Source organism: Apodemus sylvaticus, chromosome 12, assembly GCF_947179515.1.
Source record: "Apodemus sylvaticus chromosome 12, mApoSyl1.1, whole genome shotgun sequence".
NCBI lineage: Eukaryota > Metazoa > Chordata > Mammalia > Rodentia > Muridae > Apodemus > Apodemus sylvaticus.
Window position 1 is genome coordinate 89,188,099 of NC_067483.1, and position 20,027 is coordinate 89,208,125.

At 41.5% G+C, this 20,027-nt stretch overlaps 1 protein-coding gene across 1 annotated transcript in view; it reads left to right on the forward strand.

Annotated features, from left to right (window-relative positions):
• The window catches only part of Dnah14 (dynein axonemal heavy chain 14), a 208,245-nt gene that overhangs the window by 20,366 nt on the left and 167,852 nt on the right, over positions 1 to 20,027 (forward strand). Inside the window, exons 9-19 of the mRNA XM_052201306.1 lie at positions 1,040 to 1,171; positions 1,912 to 2,162; positions 7,835 to 7,949; positions 8,259 to 8,532; positions 9,019 to 9,064; positions 9,151 to 9,248; positions 12,383 to 12,549; positions 13,277 to 13,621; positions 16,366 to 16,707; positions 17,364 to 17,733; positions 17,858 to 18,048. Coding sequence (XP_052057266.1) covers positions 1,040 to 1,171; positions 1,912 to 2,162; positions 7,835 to 7,949; positions 8,259 to 8,532; positions 9,019 to 9,064; positions 9,151 to 9,248; positions 12,383 to 12,549; positions 13,277 to 13,621; positions 16,366 to 16,707; positions 17,364 to 17,733; positions 17,858 to 18,048 — 2,331 coding nt within the window. The remainder of the gene's footprint in view (positions 1 to 1,039; positions 1,172 to 1,911; positions 2,163 to 7,834; positions 7,950 to 8,258; positions 8,533 to 9,018; positions 9,065 to 9,150; positions 9,249 to 12,382; positions 12,550 to 13,276; positions 13,622 to 16,365; positions 16,708 to 17,363; positions 17,734 to 17,857; positions 18,049 to 20,027) is intronic.

Here is a 20,027-nt window from a genome sequence, read left to right on the forward strand (position 1 = left end):
CTGGTACATAGACTTTTGTAAAAACTAAAGCTACAGTCCTGCCTATCTATTGATGGAACATGTTGTAGCAGGAGAATTAACACACTGTAGAAAAATAAGAAAATACTTAAAGAAGGGTGATTTATACCATGTACATGGGTCGCACCTTCTGTGTTACCAACAAAATTAGTTGTGTAGTTACTGGAAATTTCTCCCTGGGAGATCCTCAGTAGTGTATTGCAGTTATGTAGTTCTTAACTTGTGTGTGTTCGTGTTACTCCACATCTTCCCAGATAAGGGCTAGGGTGTGGGTGCATGTGTGTGTGGAGGCCAAAGACAGACGTCACGTGTCCTCCATTGCCACCCTCAGTCTCTGAGTCCACATCCTTCACTGTAGTTGACATTTACTAATTGGCTGAATGGGCCTGGCTTCTCATGCCTCCCCCACCCCAGAGTTACACACTAGCTTTCCAAACCCAGGCCTATCCTGTATAACATGCTTGTGGTTCTAAGTCACCAAATAACTGAGATCTGAAAGGCAAAGGTAATTTTTGGAATTGAAGTGATCCCGGGTTTCATAGATGATGCCTTAACTTTCTTAATTTTAAGAAAATATAATTCAGCAATCGTCTGCTCCACATTTATTTTAGTTGTTTTAGCTTAAACTGCAGTTTGAAATAATACGCATGTTTCCTCTTTTATTAAGATTTAGTTATGGCGGCCGTGGTGTGGTGTCTGGCTTTGATTCTGGCACTTTAGAGGTAGGAGCAGGCAGGTGTCTTTGAGTCTGAGGCCAAGCTGGTCTACAGAGTGAGTTCTAGGCCAGCTAAGAGGGCATAGAGACCCTGACTCAAAAAACATAAAGATTTAGTTAAATTTATCTATGATGATTTAAAACTGAGTAACATTGAAACCGTAGTATGTAAAGCATGAAAAATATAAAGAATTTATGAGCTGTACTCTTCCGCGTGCCGTGAGGAGGTGATCATGTGCCTGATCTCTTGCTCTTTGTAACCATTTTTCATTTTCAAACATGTGACACTTACTACCATTTAACTAGGTGAACACTTCCCAAACATATGTTCTGGAAAAGTTTTGCGAAGAGCAGTTACAGCAAGCCACCCAGGCAGTGGCGCAACTTGAGGAGATCAGGAATAAAGCCATTGTAGAGATAAAGAGTACGGCCTTAAAGGTAATTCTGCAGTTGTATCTGTCCTGTCACTGAGTGATTGTTCCAAATTGCATTCCTGAGAAAAAGGAAGTATTGGAAATTGACAGTTGAGTCAAAGGGGGTTAAGTAACCTACCAACTGACATTTTATTTGCTGTGAACTTTTCCAGGTATGATGCAAAATAAAAAAAAAATGTACGTATGTATTTGTAGATATGTATCTGTGAGTGCATGAAGTACAAATATCTCTGTAACTTCAAGGTGCTTCCTATCTAGCCTGAGCTGACAGATAAAGGGAACCTGATTAGTTGCAAAGGTCTTAGTGTTCATAAGGTTAAGAGCTCAGGAGAAACATGTAAATGAAATTCAATTTCACCAAGAATTTTAGAGAGGGAATTCAATAACACAGTGAACTTCGTCTGCAAGGAACTGTGTGCATTCAAGATCCCTCTGTGAGTATGTGGAACCACTTGCTTCCCCCCCCTCTCCCCCCCCCTCCCCCCGCATTCCTGCCTGACTTCTAAACTGATCTGCTTCTGAGGTTCTGAACCCACATTGTCTTCAGAATATGTACCGGGCTCTTCTTGTCAGATGTCCAAACACAGTGGAAACAGGGGTAAAATATTGATGAAAGTCGATGGTAAAATTTAGTTTTTATGTGCCATTCAGAGTAGGTATGATACCATAGACTGCAGATCATCTGCATTAACACAGGGCAATGTCCTAACATAGGGCATTTCCCAACTGCCTTATGAATTATAGGTTGCAGAAAAGAAAGATGTTAAGGAATACTTTGAGTCAAAACCGTCTGAAATCGACACAACGCATTTCAAGCTGCCCCAGTATCGATGTCTGTTGGAAACAAATATGAAGTTTCTAAAGCTTATTGACTACCTGTTTCAAGAACTCATCCGCCAGCTCATGAACTCTGCGCTCAGCCACCTCCTGGACATCTTCACCGGCTCTGCTAGGATGCCGATCTCAAAGGAGAAAAGGAATGAAAGTCTCATGAAGTAAGTGACAAATTTTGACAAATGACAGGAAGTTGCATTCTTGCAATATATCACTGTTTATGGAGAAAACATCCAAGAATTAAAGTTAGGTTTTATTAAGTCTTCCATGTAGCAGATAACCTGTACTTGTTTTTATAGATCTTATTATCAATAATAATACCTTTAAAATGTTCATCAGTTGAAGAAAGTCTTCTATTTTTATTTTTCATTAAGTTCTGAGCAGATTTTGTTCCTGTATAAAATGCAAAATGCTCAATGAAATTTGAATTTCAGAAAAGCAACAAATAATCTTTGCACATAAGTATGTCCCAAGTACCTACACTAAATTTTATTTGGTGCTGATCTGAAATTCAAATGATGGTTTGTTAATCTCACAGTGCGGGTTTACTGCGTCTTTCAAGAGACGTGTGAACAGTTCTGGAAGAGTCTGCGGTTTCTATCGGAACTTGAATCAATTCCAAGAAGTATCCAAGATGGATATTTTCTCCATCGGAAAAAAAAAAGCACTTGAAAAATGTCCAATATGTTATTAAAAACAAATATCTACTGGTGATTAAGTTGTGAAGCAAAGAATATAAATTGAAATTATGTCTAAACTATCAAAATTTAGCAAAGTTTCATGATTATAACTAGAAACTTGAAAATATCAATTCATAAAATTTTAAGACGGTGAAAGAAAGGAGGATAGTCTATTTTACTTCTCTACTTTACTGAATCAAAAAAAAAAAAATCCCAATGTTAGGACTTAAGAACAAGCTGCTTACTGATAATTTTCTGTTTTTATTTTTTCTAAATCAGTCCTTCTGTGTCTCTCTCTTTTCTCCTTCCTCTTCTTCCCTTCCCCCATCTCTTTTTCTCTCTATCCTGTTGGAGTGACGGGCATACACACACACACACACACACACATACACACACACACACACAATCTGAGACACATTAAAACCAATTCTATGAGGGAATTTTGTAGCTCCAACTATCTACACCTAAAAAAAATAAATAAGAGAAATTCAGATCCTGAGGAAGGAGGGAGGCAGGCAGGCAGGCAGGAGGAGACAGACTCCAGAAGCTATTCAATCCAGAAGCTTATTCAATGCTGCAGGCCTGGGGGAATGCAGAGAGCACAGAGAGAAGTCTCAGGAAGCCTTGCTGAGTTCAGCATGGTGTTCAAAAATAGTGTATGCTCTGACAGTGCATGCCCACATCTGCGGCAGCGATGCAGGGCACTAGTGCAGGGGGACCACGAGTTTGCAGCCAGGTTGGGTTACACAGTGAGTTCAAATTAAACCTTGTAGCGCATAGTGCGACCTTTTCTCAAAGTGATTTTTTTTAAAGGAATAACTAAATAGAAATAAATATTGTTGGATCCTAAACTAATGACTAGGGTCACCCCTCTGAGCAATGATATTAGAAAAATAAAACATTTCAAGAGTTTCACATTTAATCATCTAGACTCTATATTAAGTGAAAATATCCTCCATTCGTGAAATTTATAGCTTTAAGTGCCTACATCAAAAACAATCAGAAAGTACAAACAAATGAATTGTTTAATGATGTAACTTAACATGTCGGAAAAACAAGAACAAACCAAACCCAAACTCAATGATAAGAATTCAGATGATAAGAATCAGAGCCAAAAGGAATAGAAACAACACACAGAACAAATAATCCAACAGCTGACTCTGAGAGGATTCGCGAGATTGATAGACTCTTGGCCCAACTAACCAAAACAGAGAGGGAACAAGGCAAGTTAACAGAATCAGAAATAAACATGGAAATATAACAACAGATGCCAATGAAATTTAAAATATTATAAGAGAAATATTTAAAAAAAAAAAACCAAAACCCTGTTCTACTGCATCAAACCAACCAACAAACAAACAAATAAAAACAAAACCCTAATGGCAATGGACAAATTTGTAAGTTTAGCCAAATCACCAAAATTAGGTGAAGAGAAGCTTCGTAACCCGAAGAGATTCATAATGAAGAGAGAGACTGAAAGAAGAGAGAGAGTCCATTCATTTTGCTATGTTCTTTCAGCAATCTATATATAATTTCCTTAATACATAAGCATAATGACGGTTAGCTACCTCATCTGATGGACCATAAACCCAGTTGTAGCAAATCTGGGCTCCTCTGTCACCAGCCTAACATTTTAGCTGCATGTAAAGGGGTGGAATGCGGCTGTGTACCAATCGTAACTCATTTCACACACAGCGAAGGAAGTTTGCCATGGGTCTCGGACGGAGGTCACATGTTGCTTCTCCCTGGGCCAATGGCACCTGCTATGAAGAATGACCTGTGTGTACATGGATGGGTTGGTCCTGAAACTGAGGCCTCGCAAGACTAAGCCATCTGTACTTTGCGGGTGCAGAAGCTAGGCCAATGGATAACGGCTGCTTGGCCGTAGTTTAAAATAAAGTAGGAGAGTGGTAAGTCCCTCACAGGCCTAAGGCACACTTCTAAAGCTAGCCTCTTGGTTTGTGTCTGGCACCTATATCTTTGATGACTGCTCTTTTCCATCCATTCTGGATTTTTTTTTAATCCCTAAAGCAAAACAAACAAGCACAAATAAAATGACCCATTAAAAAATGACCTTGGGATCTGAAAAGAGAATTCTCAGAATAAAAATAGCTAAGAAACATTATTTTTTTAATGTTCATCACTTCTAGAAGCTAGGAAAAGAAATCAAAACAACTTTGAGATTTTGTTTTACCCCAGTCAGAATGGCAAAGACCAACAAAGTGACTGGCAACGGATGCTGTGGGGGAAGGGAACCCCCATTCACTCGATGGCATTGCAAACTGGTCCGGCTACTCTGAAGATCAGTGTGCAAAATTCCCAGAAAGCTAAAAATAAATCCACCAGACATATAATCCAGCTATATGCAACCCAGCCATAGCATTCTTCCGTATCCGCCCCAAGGGCTCAACATTCTATTCCCCAGATGCTTGCCCAGCTACGTTCACGGGCATGGTATGTGGGGTGGGTGGTGTGTATGTATGTGTGTGGTGTGGTGTGTGTGTGTGTGTGTGTGTGTGTGTAGTACTTGGTGAGTGTGGGGGGTGTGGTTTGTGTGGGGAGGGGTATATTGTGTGATGTGGTATGTCTCTTTGCTGTGTGGTATGTGGTGTATATATGTGTGTGTCTGTGGTAGGTGGAGTGGTTGGGTGGTGTGTGGCATATGTGTGTATGTGTGTCTGTAGTATGTGGGGTGATGGGCAGTATGTGTGGAGTGTGAGGTGTGGGGTGTGTGGTATGTGGGTGTGGGTATATGTGTGTGATATGTGTGTGGGGGGGGTGGTATATGGGATGGGTGGGTGATGGATGTGTGGTGTGTGTGTGGTATATGGGGTAGGTAGGTGATGTGATATGTGAGGGGAGTATATGGGATGGGTGGGTGATAAGTGGTGTGTGTGTGTGGTATATGGGGTGGGTAGGTGATGTGATATGTGAGGGGAGTATATGGGATGGGTGGGTGATAAGTGGTGCGTGTGTGTGGTATATGGGGTAGGTAGGTGATGTGATATGTGAGGGGAGTATATGGGATGGGTGGGTGATAAGTGGTGTGTGTGTGTGGTATATGGGGTAGGTAAGTGATGTGTGGTCTGTGTGTGTGGTATATGGGGTGGGTAGGTGATGTGATGTGTGTGTGTGTGTGTGTGTGTGTGTGTTGATCTGTTGGTCTCATTTTCATTCACTTTGATTCCTGCCTGTTGATTCTCAAACTACACAATACAGATCTCCTCCCCTGTTTCTGTGGTTGATGGAATTCTCCAATGACAGATAATTTGCTGGAGACTTTTGAAATCTCTTAACACATCCTGAGTTCTCCTGTTTCCCAATTCCTTGTTCTCTCTATACACCAAGAATTGTGATTGCGAGGGCCTGAGCCAATCTCTAAGATCCCCGGCTCTGCTGGGCTTTCTCTCACATAGGCCTTTGCAAGGGAGACCATATGTTAGCAGCGTCTGATCTCCTGCAGGTCCTGTGGCTGTTGGATGATTTGGGTTGTACTTGTATCTGTCTTGGAATTGACTCTTCTGTTAGGTTTTCTTGAGGGAATTCAGAATCATGATTTGATTTTGATTTTTAAGCCAGCCAGAGTTTCTTTCTCTTGAGATAGAAATAAAGGTGGTTTATATGCTTGATTCATACCTTAGATTACATTTATACTTATGTTAATTTTATTTTGTCAGTAGTTCTGATCTTTTTCCTTTGTCCAGTTTTCTAACTTGTAAAGACGTTGTCTGCACTGTGCTATTCATTGATATCACATACATCCACTGTGTTGCCCAATCACCACCATGCACTTCCAGAACCTTTCCCCAGACGATGAGGCTTCAGATCCACTAACAAGACCTCCATGCTGCCCTTGCCTTCCAGGCGTGGCAACCTTTCTAAGAATTTACCCATTCTAGGTACCTTGCATATCTGAAATCATAACTATTGATCTCTCTCTTTCTTTTGTCTGAGGTATTTAACTTATGATATCTTTAAGGACCATCCATGTTGAAGCGTATATCCGAATTTCATTTCCTCTCAAGGCTAAATAACACTCTGTTGTCTGTTGGCAGTGCGTTATAGCTCTCCATTGATCTGTTGGGATTCTCCCCTTTGGACCATGGTTTCAGCACAACTGTGCACACCAGATTGGAGCTTCTGATTGGGTACCTCGTTTCAGATCTTTGAGGTGTATACTTAGAATTTCCAGATCATATAATTCAACATTTAACATTTTGAGGAACTTCTTTACAGTTTCCTGTAACAAAGTCTATATCCGTTTAATCTGTAGCAAGAGCGTCCTGGATTCTAATATCCTCACCAACATAAATCCAGTCCAGTGAGCACAAGGTAATCTTGTGATTGGGTTTCCTGATTGTCAGTGATTTTAAGCATCTCTCACTCTTTTTTTTTAAGTTTTATTTAATTTACTTATATGAGTATACTGTATCTGTCTTCAGACACACCAGAAGAGGACATCAGTTCCCATTACAGATGGTTGTGAGCCACCATGTGGTTGCTGGGATTTGAACTCAGGACCTCTTAACCACTGAGCCATCTCTCCAGCCTTTAAGCATCTTTTCTTATACTTATAATCCACTTGTATATCTTTGGAGAAAGGGCCAGTCAAATTGTTTTCTTTCTCTATTCGTATGTGTCTGTTTGGGTGTGAATGCAGATGTGTGTCAGGTACATGGCGCCTATGCATGGAGGTCAGAGGTCAGAGGACAGCCTTGGATGATTGTCCTCAGGTACCTTTGCACCTTTTTTATGTGAGACAGGATCTTTTATTGGCCAGAAATCTGAGCATGTAGGCCAGGTTAGCTGGCCCGCGAGAGTCCAGGGCTCTGTTTCTCCCTCCTGTTTTGTCATCACTGAGAGTGCAGATGGGCTGCAGCCATCCGTGCCTGGATGCCTGTGTGTTCTGATGCCTCAAACTCAGGTCTTCACACTTACGAGCTGAACACTGCTGACTGAGCCTCATCCCAGTCCTTTCCCCGTATTTAACTTGCTTGTTTGTTCTTTCTTTCCTCCTTCCTTCCTTCTTTCCTTCCCTCCTTCCTTCCTTCCTTTCTTTCTTTCTAAGTTATATGAATTCTTTATGTATTGTCATATTAAATAGCAACATAAATGATTTCAAAAATAAATTTCCCTCCCATTTCTTATCCTAGAGACAGGAAGATCTTTTCTAGAAAGGAATCAGATGAAGATGAATTTCTTCTTTCAAGGTTAAGTGCTTTTTCTGTTCAAACCTCAGAACTAAAGCTAGACACCGATGTTAATGAGGTAAGATGTACCTTAAAACCATTAACATAAAATTTGATACAAGATGAATAGCAAGTTTCAGAACTAAACATTCAGTTAACAATTGCTTCACACACACACACACACACACACACACATGCTCGCTACCTTGTCCCATTGTAAAAAGCTGCAATAATGCCTTCCAAATTGCTCACTAATACTAATTTCACATTTCATTTATTTACTTTTTGACATGTATGTATGGTTACAACACTACCTAAACCTTATCACCACCAGTTAATTGTTCTATTATAATTTGTTCTCTTCCTGTGGACACATTTGCTATATTAGAGTTTTGACAAATGTAATGTGACGACGGATTTGAAGAAAACATATGCTCCGATATTTGAAGTCAAATTCTATCTGAGAATTCCCACTGTGAATGACTCTCCAGAGGACCTTGAAGATATGACTCAGAAGACTGAGCAAAGCCAAAGCCGTGAAGAGTCTCTGGTGTGTGACGAGGAGGAACTGGAGAACCGAATCAGAAGTGTGAGTGAAGACCTACTCAGCCAGTACAACCAGCCGAGCAGGTTTGGCCTCCTCCTCAAACGCATCCTTTCAGGTGAGGCAAAAGGCAGCGGGTGGCAGCTGGCAGCAAAGAAAGGAATTTAGGGTTATGCCATGTTAGTTATGCCATGTCAGCGTACTTGCTCAGGGGAACAATGGCGACCACAGAACCACCTCATGGTGCATGCGGGGGCTGAAGCCGCCGTTCACTTTGGACCACCTACAGCGTCCCTCTGGACGTCTGGGCTTTCCTTTTCAGGATGAGCAGCTCCTAGAGCGGCTGCTAAAAGCACAGGAGTGCCACTCAGTGGCGGAATATTTGCCTAGCACAAGTGAGGCCCACAGAAAAGGAAAAGAACACAGTCTGGGACTGTACTCCAGAGGAGAGTCTGGCATACACTGCTGAAATACCCCTTCCAGACAGGCTCTGCCATTGATTCTCAGGGTATTTAGAGAATACTGATATAGATTAACTGGTTGTCTAGCATTTTAAACTGTTAATACATTTTTGCTTTGTCTTTCTTTCAATAAATTCAAATAGACTCAGGACTCCTGCTTGAGTCTGATCAAGAACGCTTCTATAATAAGTACGTATGGACCATTTTACAAGTATCTGTGTTCTGTTGGATACTGTGATCCCTTGAATATACTCTCACATATTGTTTTCTCTCAGATTTTTTGAATTCCCAACAAACCTCTTTATGGAACCCAACAGACTGGACTTTTCAACACAATTCCAAAATATGATAGCAACTATAGAAAAGTATGTAAGTGAGTATCTGAAAGGCTTGGTGCCTTCTTTTGGCAATCTTTTTTTAAATCAAGGTATTTGGTGCTCTTAGCCAGTGATAACATGTGGTAGATATAAATAAGAGATCACAAGTCCCAGCGTTTGATCAAGCAATGTTTATTTAGAATTATTTGATGATGATGATGATGTGTGTGTGTGTGTGTGTGTAGGTGTGTGTGGTGTTAGACTTTTCTCAAGGAATAGAACTAATAGAATAAGTTGCATGAATGTACATGTAATATCTATGAAAAATCCCCATAAATATGTATACATGCATACATATATATAAGGAGATTCACATATATGCATATGTATAGGTATGCATGTGCATACACACACACACACACACACAGTGATTTATCCAGGCTGTTATTTGACTAGTTCAATATTGACTCTGCTATGGTGAAAAGACCTAGAATCCAGTAGTTGTTCAGTCCAAGAGACTAAATGTCTTAGCAGTCTCAGTAGTTCGCTAGACCTAGAAAGTTGTTGGTCTTCAGACTATGTTGGAATCCCAAAGAAGCAGGTTCTAATACCAGTGAAGGAATGTCTCAGCAACAGGATAGATGGATCTGCTAGCCAGAGTGAGGGCAAACAGGCGAAAAGTAAAAGCTTCCTTCTTCCATGTCCTTTGACGTGGACTGCCACCAGGAAGTATGGCCATGTGTCTTCCCAGCTTGGATGATGAGAGTCAAGTCCCTCCCAGGACTGTCTATCTGCTTGTCTTTTTATATTCTATAAATGTACCTCAGTTGGCATCCAAAATTAGCCTGCATGCACATCAAGAGAACGCACAAAACATTAGCGTCAGGAAAGCAATTCAAGGCTTGAGTTATTTGAATTTTAGGTCATAGCATCACAGAGACCTTGTTTCCACCTTGAATAAGTTTTAAATAATTATTTTCAGCTATATTGATATATAATCTAAGATTATATGACAGTGACTACCTTGGCCAGAGAATTTATTCATCCCCCACAGTAAGTTTTAGAAAAAAGTTTTAAGCTAGCAGAACCCTTAGCAGCTCAGTTGTGATAGCTTGCTAAGTTCATCTGCTGTAGCTCTGCCCCACAGCCTTCCACACTTTAGCACAGTGTACTTGTTTCTGCCCAGGACTTTCTCCCCTGGAATTAACTGCTTTTCTATAGGAATAGGAGAATGCATCATTCTCTACTGATTTTTTTTTTAATTTGGGGTAGAGAGATTAATTATGAAGAAGTAGGTAGATGAAACACTCTTTCTAGAGATTCTCTTTGCCACTTAGATTTTCTTTATTTCTCTTCCTTTCTTTCTTCCTTTCTTCCTTCCTTCCTTCCTTCCTTCCTTCCTTCCTTCCTTTCTTTCTTTCTTTCTTTCTTTCTTTCTTTCTTTCTTTCTTTCTTTCTTTCTTTCTTTCTTTCTTTCTTTCTTTCTTTCTTTCTTTCATTTTTAGATTTAAGTTTCTGATCCCATGACTTTTTTCCCCTCAGTATAAAACGGTTTTGTCACATGATTGTTTTGAAATTTTCATTATAAAATAACTCGCAGCTTCTGTGAGCGTCACAAGCACAGCAGATCACCCGTGTACGCTTGTTGTATGCTCCAGCTACCCACGCTGTGGTCACCAAAACCACACCCCCAGTGGAGCCAATGATTCGACAGAGACTTTCAGAGCCGCTTCCCTCCCAACTGCTTTCTGTTCCGTGACCTGGAGTCCAGACTCACACGTCGCAGGCAGTTCACTGGACCCTCGGGTCTTCATCTGTGACAGCTCCTTTTCTCGTCTTTTGTGACCTTAAGGGATTTTTTTTAAATAAATAAACTAGCTGTCCTGTAGAGTGTGGTCACATGATGAAGGTAAGGTGATGGCTCCATTTAGAGCAGTCAGACATCCTCTCACTGCCTTTGGCCAAGAGAAGGTGAAGTTGTGCATCTTGTTACTAGCAACACTAGTCACATGACTTGGTTATGGTAGTCCTGAAGAAAGTTGTAAAAGAAATGCAAATATCATGTTTCTGCCAACAACAACAACAAAAAAAATCTCATGCCCATTAATTTTAGCATTTTTTGGTGGAAAACCTAGCACCATGGACTGTGGAGACAGGAATTTCTGTTCCTCTAACTCCTTACACATTTGTCGCCTGAGATTCATCTGCTTTTAAATTATTATTTGCATAAATACACATACACAAATGAACATATCTGTGGTATATGTTTAATTGTGTTGAATTCTTAAATTATATTTTCTTTATAGAAGGATTACTTTTTATTCTCATGCCAGCTTTCTGGGTTTTCCCAACATTTGTGGGAAATGCTCTATTTTTAACTTTTAAAAGTTCCTTTACCCATTGCAATGAGGAGGCACATTTTGGAAATTCCTGTCTCACTAGGAACTGATAGATCGCTTGTACTTCCTTACCTGAGTTCTCCATCTGTGCGTCAGAAGTTTAAAGCGCTTTGATGAGGGTCTGCCTGCTGCTAAGAGAGGTCTTTCAAGTGTTGTAGTCAAATCTGTCATCAGCTCAAAGGCTCACAAGCCTTCTCTCCCTAGCCTTCGCGTCTTGTTCTCTGCAACAGCGCTAAGCCACCGGGATTTATAAACCCGGCACATCAATTGACTTCTGCCATGCCTTATGCTTTTGGCTTTGTATCTAGAACTTTCTCAATTAAGGGTCGCACTCTTTTCTCCTGCAAGTTCATTCAGTTGTATTCTGTGATTATCTTTGTCTTGAGTTTATTTGTGCAAGCCATAAAGTGTATGTCAAAGTTTCTTCTCTTGGTTGGGGGTGAAGGGATGTGACCACAGACATCTGACCTGTCAATTCCTTTCTGATAGCAGTCTTGTGTTTGTTGTGTCTCTGTGCCCAAATGGAACAACACTCTCTCCACACAGAGGACAGGATTCTCTGGTTCTATTTTCAGCATGGCCCCTCCTATCACAACTATTTATCTGTAATGGTTCCTTCTGTTTACAATGCTAAATACAGACCTTTGTACATGCTTATAAATGCCCCCCATCAGTACAGGATAGTGTGTGCTTAAGTCAGTCAGCATCAGCTTTTAGATGCTATGGCTGATTTTAAAGTGTTGTATTTGAACAGTGTCTGGAAATCCTAACTGTTCAATGTCATGTTCCAGCCACAATCATCCCTCTTCACCAAGATCCTCGCCTGTCTACCCTTGTCGATTTGGTTTCAGTTCCGGATTTATCTACTGTGACAAAAAGTGTAGTCAAATATAAGAAGCAGGCCCGATGGCCAGATTTCTATATCCTCTTCGACACAGACGCTGACTACCAGAACAAAGTAAGTTTCAAGATAGGACATCTTGGGAGAGATTGGTAAGGGAGCAGAACCCCACTGAAACTATTCCATGAACATGATGTATGGAAAATGTCAGAGCATCCCAGTTCACGATGGGAAAAACATCCCAACTTGTCTTCCTTGTGGTCTCTGTGGAAATGAGTTTTCTTCCCTATGGTTCTTTAAGGACATTGGCTTGCCAATAGGTGGGTTTTCCACTTGCCAGCCCTTTCCTAACCACTTAAATGTATATTTTTGTCCAAATTCACAGTAGAATATAATTATCTCAGCTTGTGTCTGACCTAACCAGATAAACTATGTCTTAGGAATTAAGTGAAATCAGAAATACACAGGGACAGCCTGTTCTGGGACTGTGTGCGAAACAAATGCTTTAAAGTAGGACGACAGGCAGTGAACTAGACAGTTGGTCTCATTAGGACATAGTTCAAAATAATACCTTGATTTCAAACTAAATATCTGAGTAACCTTTGCATGAAAAGTTATGTTAGTTATCTGTGTTTCTTAGTCTTGTTTCCAACATACTAATTCCAGGTCTTGTTTCCAACATACTAATTCCAGTTCTAAACAGAATGAATTGTGCAAAGACCGTCATTTACCAGAAACCATCCGCTTGCCCAACCATGCAGTCCCACTCCTCTGATAAAAGCTTTGAGTAAGGCTTCCATTTCCAGGTGGAGCGTGCTAACCATTGTGACGTTCTCATCCCCAGATTGTGAGTCTGCTGACTGTTATTGGTAACTCGGTGGGCCTGGTTAGCGACTACAGCTGCAGGTTTCTGAAATACTGTTACATGGTAGAAAAGGCCAAAGTCATGGCTACAAAACTGCCATTCATGGGGAACTTATCATCCATTGAGTTTAAAAGTATAATACATAAATTCAGAAGCTACCTAAAGCAGATGGTGACCATGGCTGTTGAGATGCGTCTTGGAATTTTTTGTGTGAAAACTCTGGATTATCAATTAGCATGCTTACCGTATGTTGATAGCATCATACAAATGAGCTACAACCTGTTACGATGTACCATTGAGGACAGAAGTGGAAATCTGTTAGAAGTAAGTCTTTAAAATTTCCCTCTTTTTTGTCGAATTAATTATTAATTAATACCAGCATGGAGTCACTTCCCACCTCAATGATTTATGTTCCCAAATAAAACACACACACACACACACACACACACACACACAAGGCCTTGATATTTTAATACGCCTTAAGCAGCACAGTAGCTGGGCGACTGCCTAGCCTCCATGTTGCTAAAATCTACCTCTGCCCATAATTCCCTGCTACCACTTATTAATTCCTGTGTTCCCTCTTGGCTGCTCTTCACTCCAATTAGTCAACCACCTGGACCATGGTTTCTTGGCCCAGAGCCCTGGGGTCTCTCCTTGCTTCTCTACCCCATGGGAGACTCTGGGTTTTATGTCATTTATGGAGATCCAAACCTTGGTCCTCACACTTGTGTGGCGAGTACTTTACCCCCCTCAGCCCCTCCTCAGCACTTACATGCGTTTCTTACTAAATATCACTTTCTTTAGAACTTTCTGTGACCACGTGGAAGACAGCGCCCCATGTCACTGCCCATCTCTTGCTTTGTCTTTATATCACTGTCTGACACCACTGTTCCCCATCCCCCAGTTGGAGTGTAAGACTCACTATGCTATGGAGTGTCTGCTTTCCAGTACAAATGTGGATCCCCGTGCACTCACTGTTGCCTGTACCAGCCTCCTGCCGCAGCACCCGAGACAGGTCTCAAGACAGGAGTTTATGATAACAGCTATCGGGTTTTTTCTTTATTTGGCCAGACTGCCAATACTTCTTAAACCCAAAGCCACCAGCTAGCCATCGACTGTGCCTCTGCAGTATTACTTACTGTGAGAGGATAGCATGATGCTTGCACATACCGAGTCTACTGTAGCATAAAACCTTATCAAAAGTAGCAAGCAGAGCTTGGGTGGACCAGGAATAATTTTCAAGAAAGATGTTAATTACTAAAGGAGAAATTCCAGTGGGGTGGAAGCGGAGTTGACAGGCAGGACATTGCGGGCAAGCTTTAATGTAGCTAGATTCAGTTGTGATGATTCCCACACACAACAGCAGCAGCAGCAACAACAGCAGCACTGTTACCTACACAAGTTGGAACTAATTTCTCTGCTGGGCAGTAGTAGTGTCCACGTAGTCACTTGTAGCAGGAATGGTGGGGCCACCTCTATATAAATGCCAGCGGCTGCACAGCCTCAGAAACCATCTACAGGAGGACCTAACTGAGGGCTGCCTGAGAAACCAAGGGTTGGTGGTGCAGACAATGTCAGCCAGTCGAGAACTGCTGTTTAGAAGATGCTTTCTTGGGACCAATGAGGAGCAGGTAGAGGGTCTTAAAGGAGCCTGCGGCAGTGCTCAGATGAGCTTGCTGTGCTGTTTCTCACCTGCTCCCAGAGTCTGTGTCATTGACTCTGTGCCACCTCACCTCCAACCCCCAAGGGCAGCAAATAGTCCAGGTCACAGGCAACAGTCACTGGGAACACTGGCTGATTTGAGCTCCCTGGGTGCCTTCTTCCCCTAAGCATCTCTGATGTCACATCCTGTTAGGCAGCAGCGCAGAAGAAGGCAGCATGCCTGTTATGGGTCTAGGAAGCTAGGCAACACAGTGCAACAATGGAGTTATCTTTCTAAGAGCTTCCTCATACCATCTCTTATTTTAAGTTACATTCATTCATTCATTCGTTCCTCGGAAGTAATGTTTTTACTAATTCCTTGAGAATTTCATACAATGTATTTGATACTTTTCACCTCCTTCCCCAGTTCCTCTGATATCTACCCCACGTCCCTACGCATCCCTACTCCACAAATTTATGTTCTCTCCCTCCCTCCCTCCTTCCCCCCTCTCCCCCTCTTATCAGTCAAGTCTAGTCTACTTTGCCCAGCTACTCGTGGGGATAGAGCCTGGAATGTAGCTGAGTTACCAGGGGTAAAAACCATTAAAGAAAACTGACTCAGCCTCTTCCACAAGCTATCAAATGCTAGGAGCTCCCTAGCTGGGGGCGGGACTTCCTGCCTGCCTGTCTCCCCTCTCCACGCTGAGGTGTCCTCAGGTTTAGCCCTGCACAGGTCTGTCCATTCTGTTACAAACTCTGTGTGATCTAAGTGTGCCTGCCCTGTTGTGTCCAGAAAACACTATTCCTCTGAAGTCGCCCAACCAACCCTGACCCCTCTCCTTTAAAAATCCAAGCTTTGAAGGAAAGGATTATAGTGGGTGTCCCACGTAGGGTTGGCATTCCACAGTTCCTCATTCTTTTCACCATGACCCCTTGTGTATCTCGGTGTTAATTGTCATCTATTGCAAGAAGAGGTTTCTCTGATGGTCATTGAATCGTAATTCTGTAACTTAACATGTACCTGATCTTAGACTAATTTGAGACTCGGTTCCTTGTCTACAAAGTAGAGAAAATAACACCTAATTGGCAAACACATTAAAACAGGACCACGGACTGGAGATTCTGGCGTATAAACGGTCAGAGTGACCATTCCAGCCTTACTCTTGTGGTCCTCATCACATGTCTGGCTTATAACATGTATGTTACATATGAAATCTACTCAAGCACTTGCTGATCATGGTAGAAGGACTGGATCATACCAGTCCTCTAACAGTTAACAAATACTTAGGATCATGTCCAGTTTGTATAGCATCACACATACAAGGTATGAAATTACACGTGTAGAAGTCAGAATTCCAAAATAAGAAGTGGTTTCCCAAAATAGTGACATCATTGTGTTTTTACCATTAGTGTGTTAATCCTTTTAGATCTTAGACTCATCGCTGCGCCAGCTGGACTCCGAGCCTGTAGAAGTGGAAGAATTTGTGGAGCATTTTAATTTTTTGGATGAAATTTCCTCGAGCATCTCTCAAATAGAAAAAGATTTCTGCACAATTTCTGAGCTGTATTCCGTTGTGAGGCACTACCAGATCGACATGTCAGAAGAGCAGAATGCCATCTACAAAATCATCTTCATGAAGTTCAATCAACTGAAAACATCCATGAAGGTCGTCGCCACAAGCAGAGAAGCCAGCCTCACGAAATTCAGGAACAGCTTGGAAGCCTATATTGCCAGCCTCCGAGTGGATGTCAGTAACTTAAAAGATAAAGTAAGGGCTTTTTAAATTTTTTACTATTTTTGTAGTCTTATTTTTATATTTTTTAATTTTTTTTATCTTAGTCTTGTGTAACACTGTGCTTTTATATATTCATTTTCTATGGAATCATAGCTAAATAATGTAATCCAAATATACTTACCCTGTGTGGTGCTTTGAATGAGAAATATTCTCCATTTGAACCTTTGTCCCCAGTTGGTGACACTGTTTGGTTACTAAGATATGGCCGCACTGGAGGAGGGACATTGCTGGGGGGGGGGGGGCTTTCTAAGCTTAGTTATCGTGAGATTCACAAATAGAATTTTGATGATTTGTGAAGTCGAAAGGGACGTACCATCACATATGTCCTTTTCAGTAATTCTACCAGGAATTTAGCATTTTCTTCATCTCTGGATGTGATGAACAGGGCAGCAAAATTCATCAACAACTCAACAAGCAGTCCGTAAAAGGGTGGACGTGTACACACACACACACACACACACACACACACACACACAATTTCCTAAATTAGATCTAAGTATTTGAGTCAAATGGTAATATTCACTTTTCATTCACTCTGTCATGTGAAAAAGTGGGCTCTTTACTAAAGGTGTTGCCAGTAAGACGTGTTTGTATTCTGAACAATCTGGCCTCTGCCCTGGTGGTTTTAGATAAGAAGTCCTATCCTGCTGTCCGCCAGTACTCCAGTACCAAAAGCCAAGGAGATAGTGCAGTCTCTCTCAGAAGAAGCTGAAAACTTGACCCTAAAAGTGAAGACATACTCAAACTACCAAGACTTTTACGATGAAACCCATTACCACATGAATGCTATCAACGTGGACGAGATCACTCAGATAGTGCTGTCAGAGATCTCTGACATTGAGTGTGACTTGATGCTGAGGAAATTATTATGGGAAGCGCAAGAAGAGTGGGGGACACATTTCTGGAAATGGAGGAACTGTACTCTGCAGAGCATTGATATCGATTTGGTGAAGAGCAGTGTCTCCAAGTGGCTGCATATAATCATTGTTCTGGAGAAAGGTAATGTGTGCTTCTCCAAGCTTCCTATCCACCAGAGGCAAAATGTTCTCACTTTCTCAGAGTGTTTGGTTAAAAAAAAAAATGTGACAATATCATAAGCCTACACATTTTCTGGTATTTGCAGGCTTACCTAAGAACGATATGGTCACACTGCTCAAGCAGTCGGTGTTAGACTTCAAACAAGAGCTGCCGATCATCACTGCGCTGGGGAACCCCTGTCTCAAGGCACGGCACTGGGAGGCTTTACGCGACATCACTGGAAAGTCAAGCTTTCTTGATAAAAACCTCTCGGTAGAGAAACTTCTAGCTCTCAAGGTAAATATAAATAGTTGACAAGAACACATTGAATCGTGAGGAGGCTGGTTTAAATATAAGCAAGGACACCTCCCATGAACATAAAGTAGAAAGCAGGGAGGTGGGCAGCATGCCTGGGCCAGTGGAGAGTCAGAGATAAGATGTCACCTGCAGTGGGAGATGGGGCAAGCTTTCATTTTTTACCTTCATTACTGAAGTAGGTAAAGAACAATAACACTTTTTTAAATGTGACATTCTTATAGAAATGTTAGTTCTTATAGAAATTACATTTTATAGGAATAGAAATCTCAAATGCCTATAGTTCATTTTATACACAGTGAAAATGTATTATGACAATATTAGGATAGCCTTACCAATAATGACATTTTGTTTGAAATGCCAAATTAGTCCCAGTTTGATTCCTCACAAAATTTTGTTTTATAGAGCTATAGGTGTAACTTAGTTTGTAGAGAACTGGTCTACCTTTCTGGATCCCTGGGTTCTATTCCTAGGACTGCACAAACCAACCTGGCTTATGGTGCATGCCTGTGGTCTCAGCATTCTGGAGGTACAGGCAGGAGGATCAGAGGTGTGAGGTCATCCTTGACTACATAGCCTGCTTGGGGCTAGCCTGGTCTATATGAAATCCTGTCTCAAGAAGATAAGGAAGCAAACAAGAAGCTGTATTACATAAAATGTTTCAGTTTTCATAATTTAAAAGTTTCGATTTTCTTTGCTAGCCTATAAGAACTTCTGTTTGTTTAATTTTTGGTAATATATAATAACATCAAAGCCAGCATATTATAACCATAATTCTGTTGTAAGGAGGAATATGAAAAATACTTTGAAAGAATTTTAGAAGAGAGAGGGGTTTTTTGCTAATTTTTTTTTTTTTTGAGACAGGGTTTCTCTGTGTAGCCCTGGCTGCCCTGGAACTCACTCTATAGACCAGGCTGGCCTTAAACTCAGAAATCTGCCTGCCTCTGCCTCTCAAGTGCTGGGATTAAAGGAATGCACCACCACTGCCAGGCTTTAGAAGAGAGAGTTTTTAAAGCCAGACTGCTTAAAGTCTCTAGACCTAACCTCAGTCCCCCTCTTGAACTCCAGATGCATCTGGTCATACTCCTGTTCATGTTTCTACACCTGTGCTCAAGCTCTCTTCAAAACATTAACATTCCTCTTATTATCCACCTCCAAAATCTTCTCTTCTCCTGCCCTCTCCTGGCTCAGTAATGGGCAGCTCTGTTCTTCCAGCTTCTTATGTGAAATAACATTTGCATTCCTCTGGTCACCTAGTCTGCATGCTATTTAAATTTTCTGGCTTACTCCAGTGCCTCCTAAGCGATCTCTGCACCACAGAGCACTTCATCGAGACAAGGGTCAGCGATAACAGCTGAGCTCATTCAACCCCTTTACTAAAAATCTAGGACACCTCGGGTATTTTAATTGTGGTGTCTTGGATACTTGGACCTACTCACTCACAAGTTAGGTTAAGGCATGACAGGCGGTCAGCTGGTAGCCTCATGAGACAGTGTCCTGTGGTATCCCAATATACTACCTCTGAGCCATCCTTGACTTAGTAATATGATGGGCAGTTTAAAAAGGAAGTCTGGTATGGATTTTAGAGGGTCCAAATTAGTGAGCACAATGAGGTTTGCAGATGATACAGTGGACCACAGCCCAGGACTAGAGCATCCCACTTCTCTCTAAGTTATAATGGCAGAGCTAGGGAGGAGACAACCTTGTGTTGAACGCCAGTGAACTCCTGAGAGGTTCTAGTACGGGAGGAGTGGTCAGCCTATGTAAGTTTACAAAAGCCTACATGTCTTGGGCTTGACCTGGAGATGAGAGTCATGCTGAAAGATTTTGTGGCATGTCTTAGCCCTAATGAACGCATCCATCTGTTGGTAAGGTTATGGAAAATGTTATGCAGTTATATGGCAAGGTTCTGCCTAAGAAGTACAGGCTCTGGGGAACCTATCGTGTGAAAAGCATGCCAC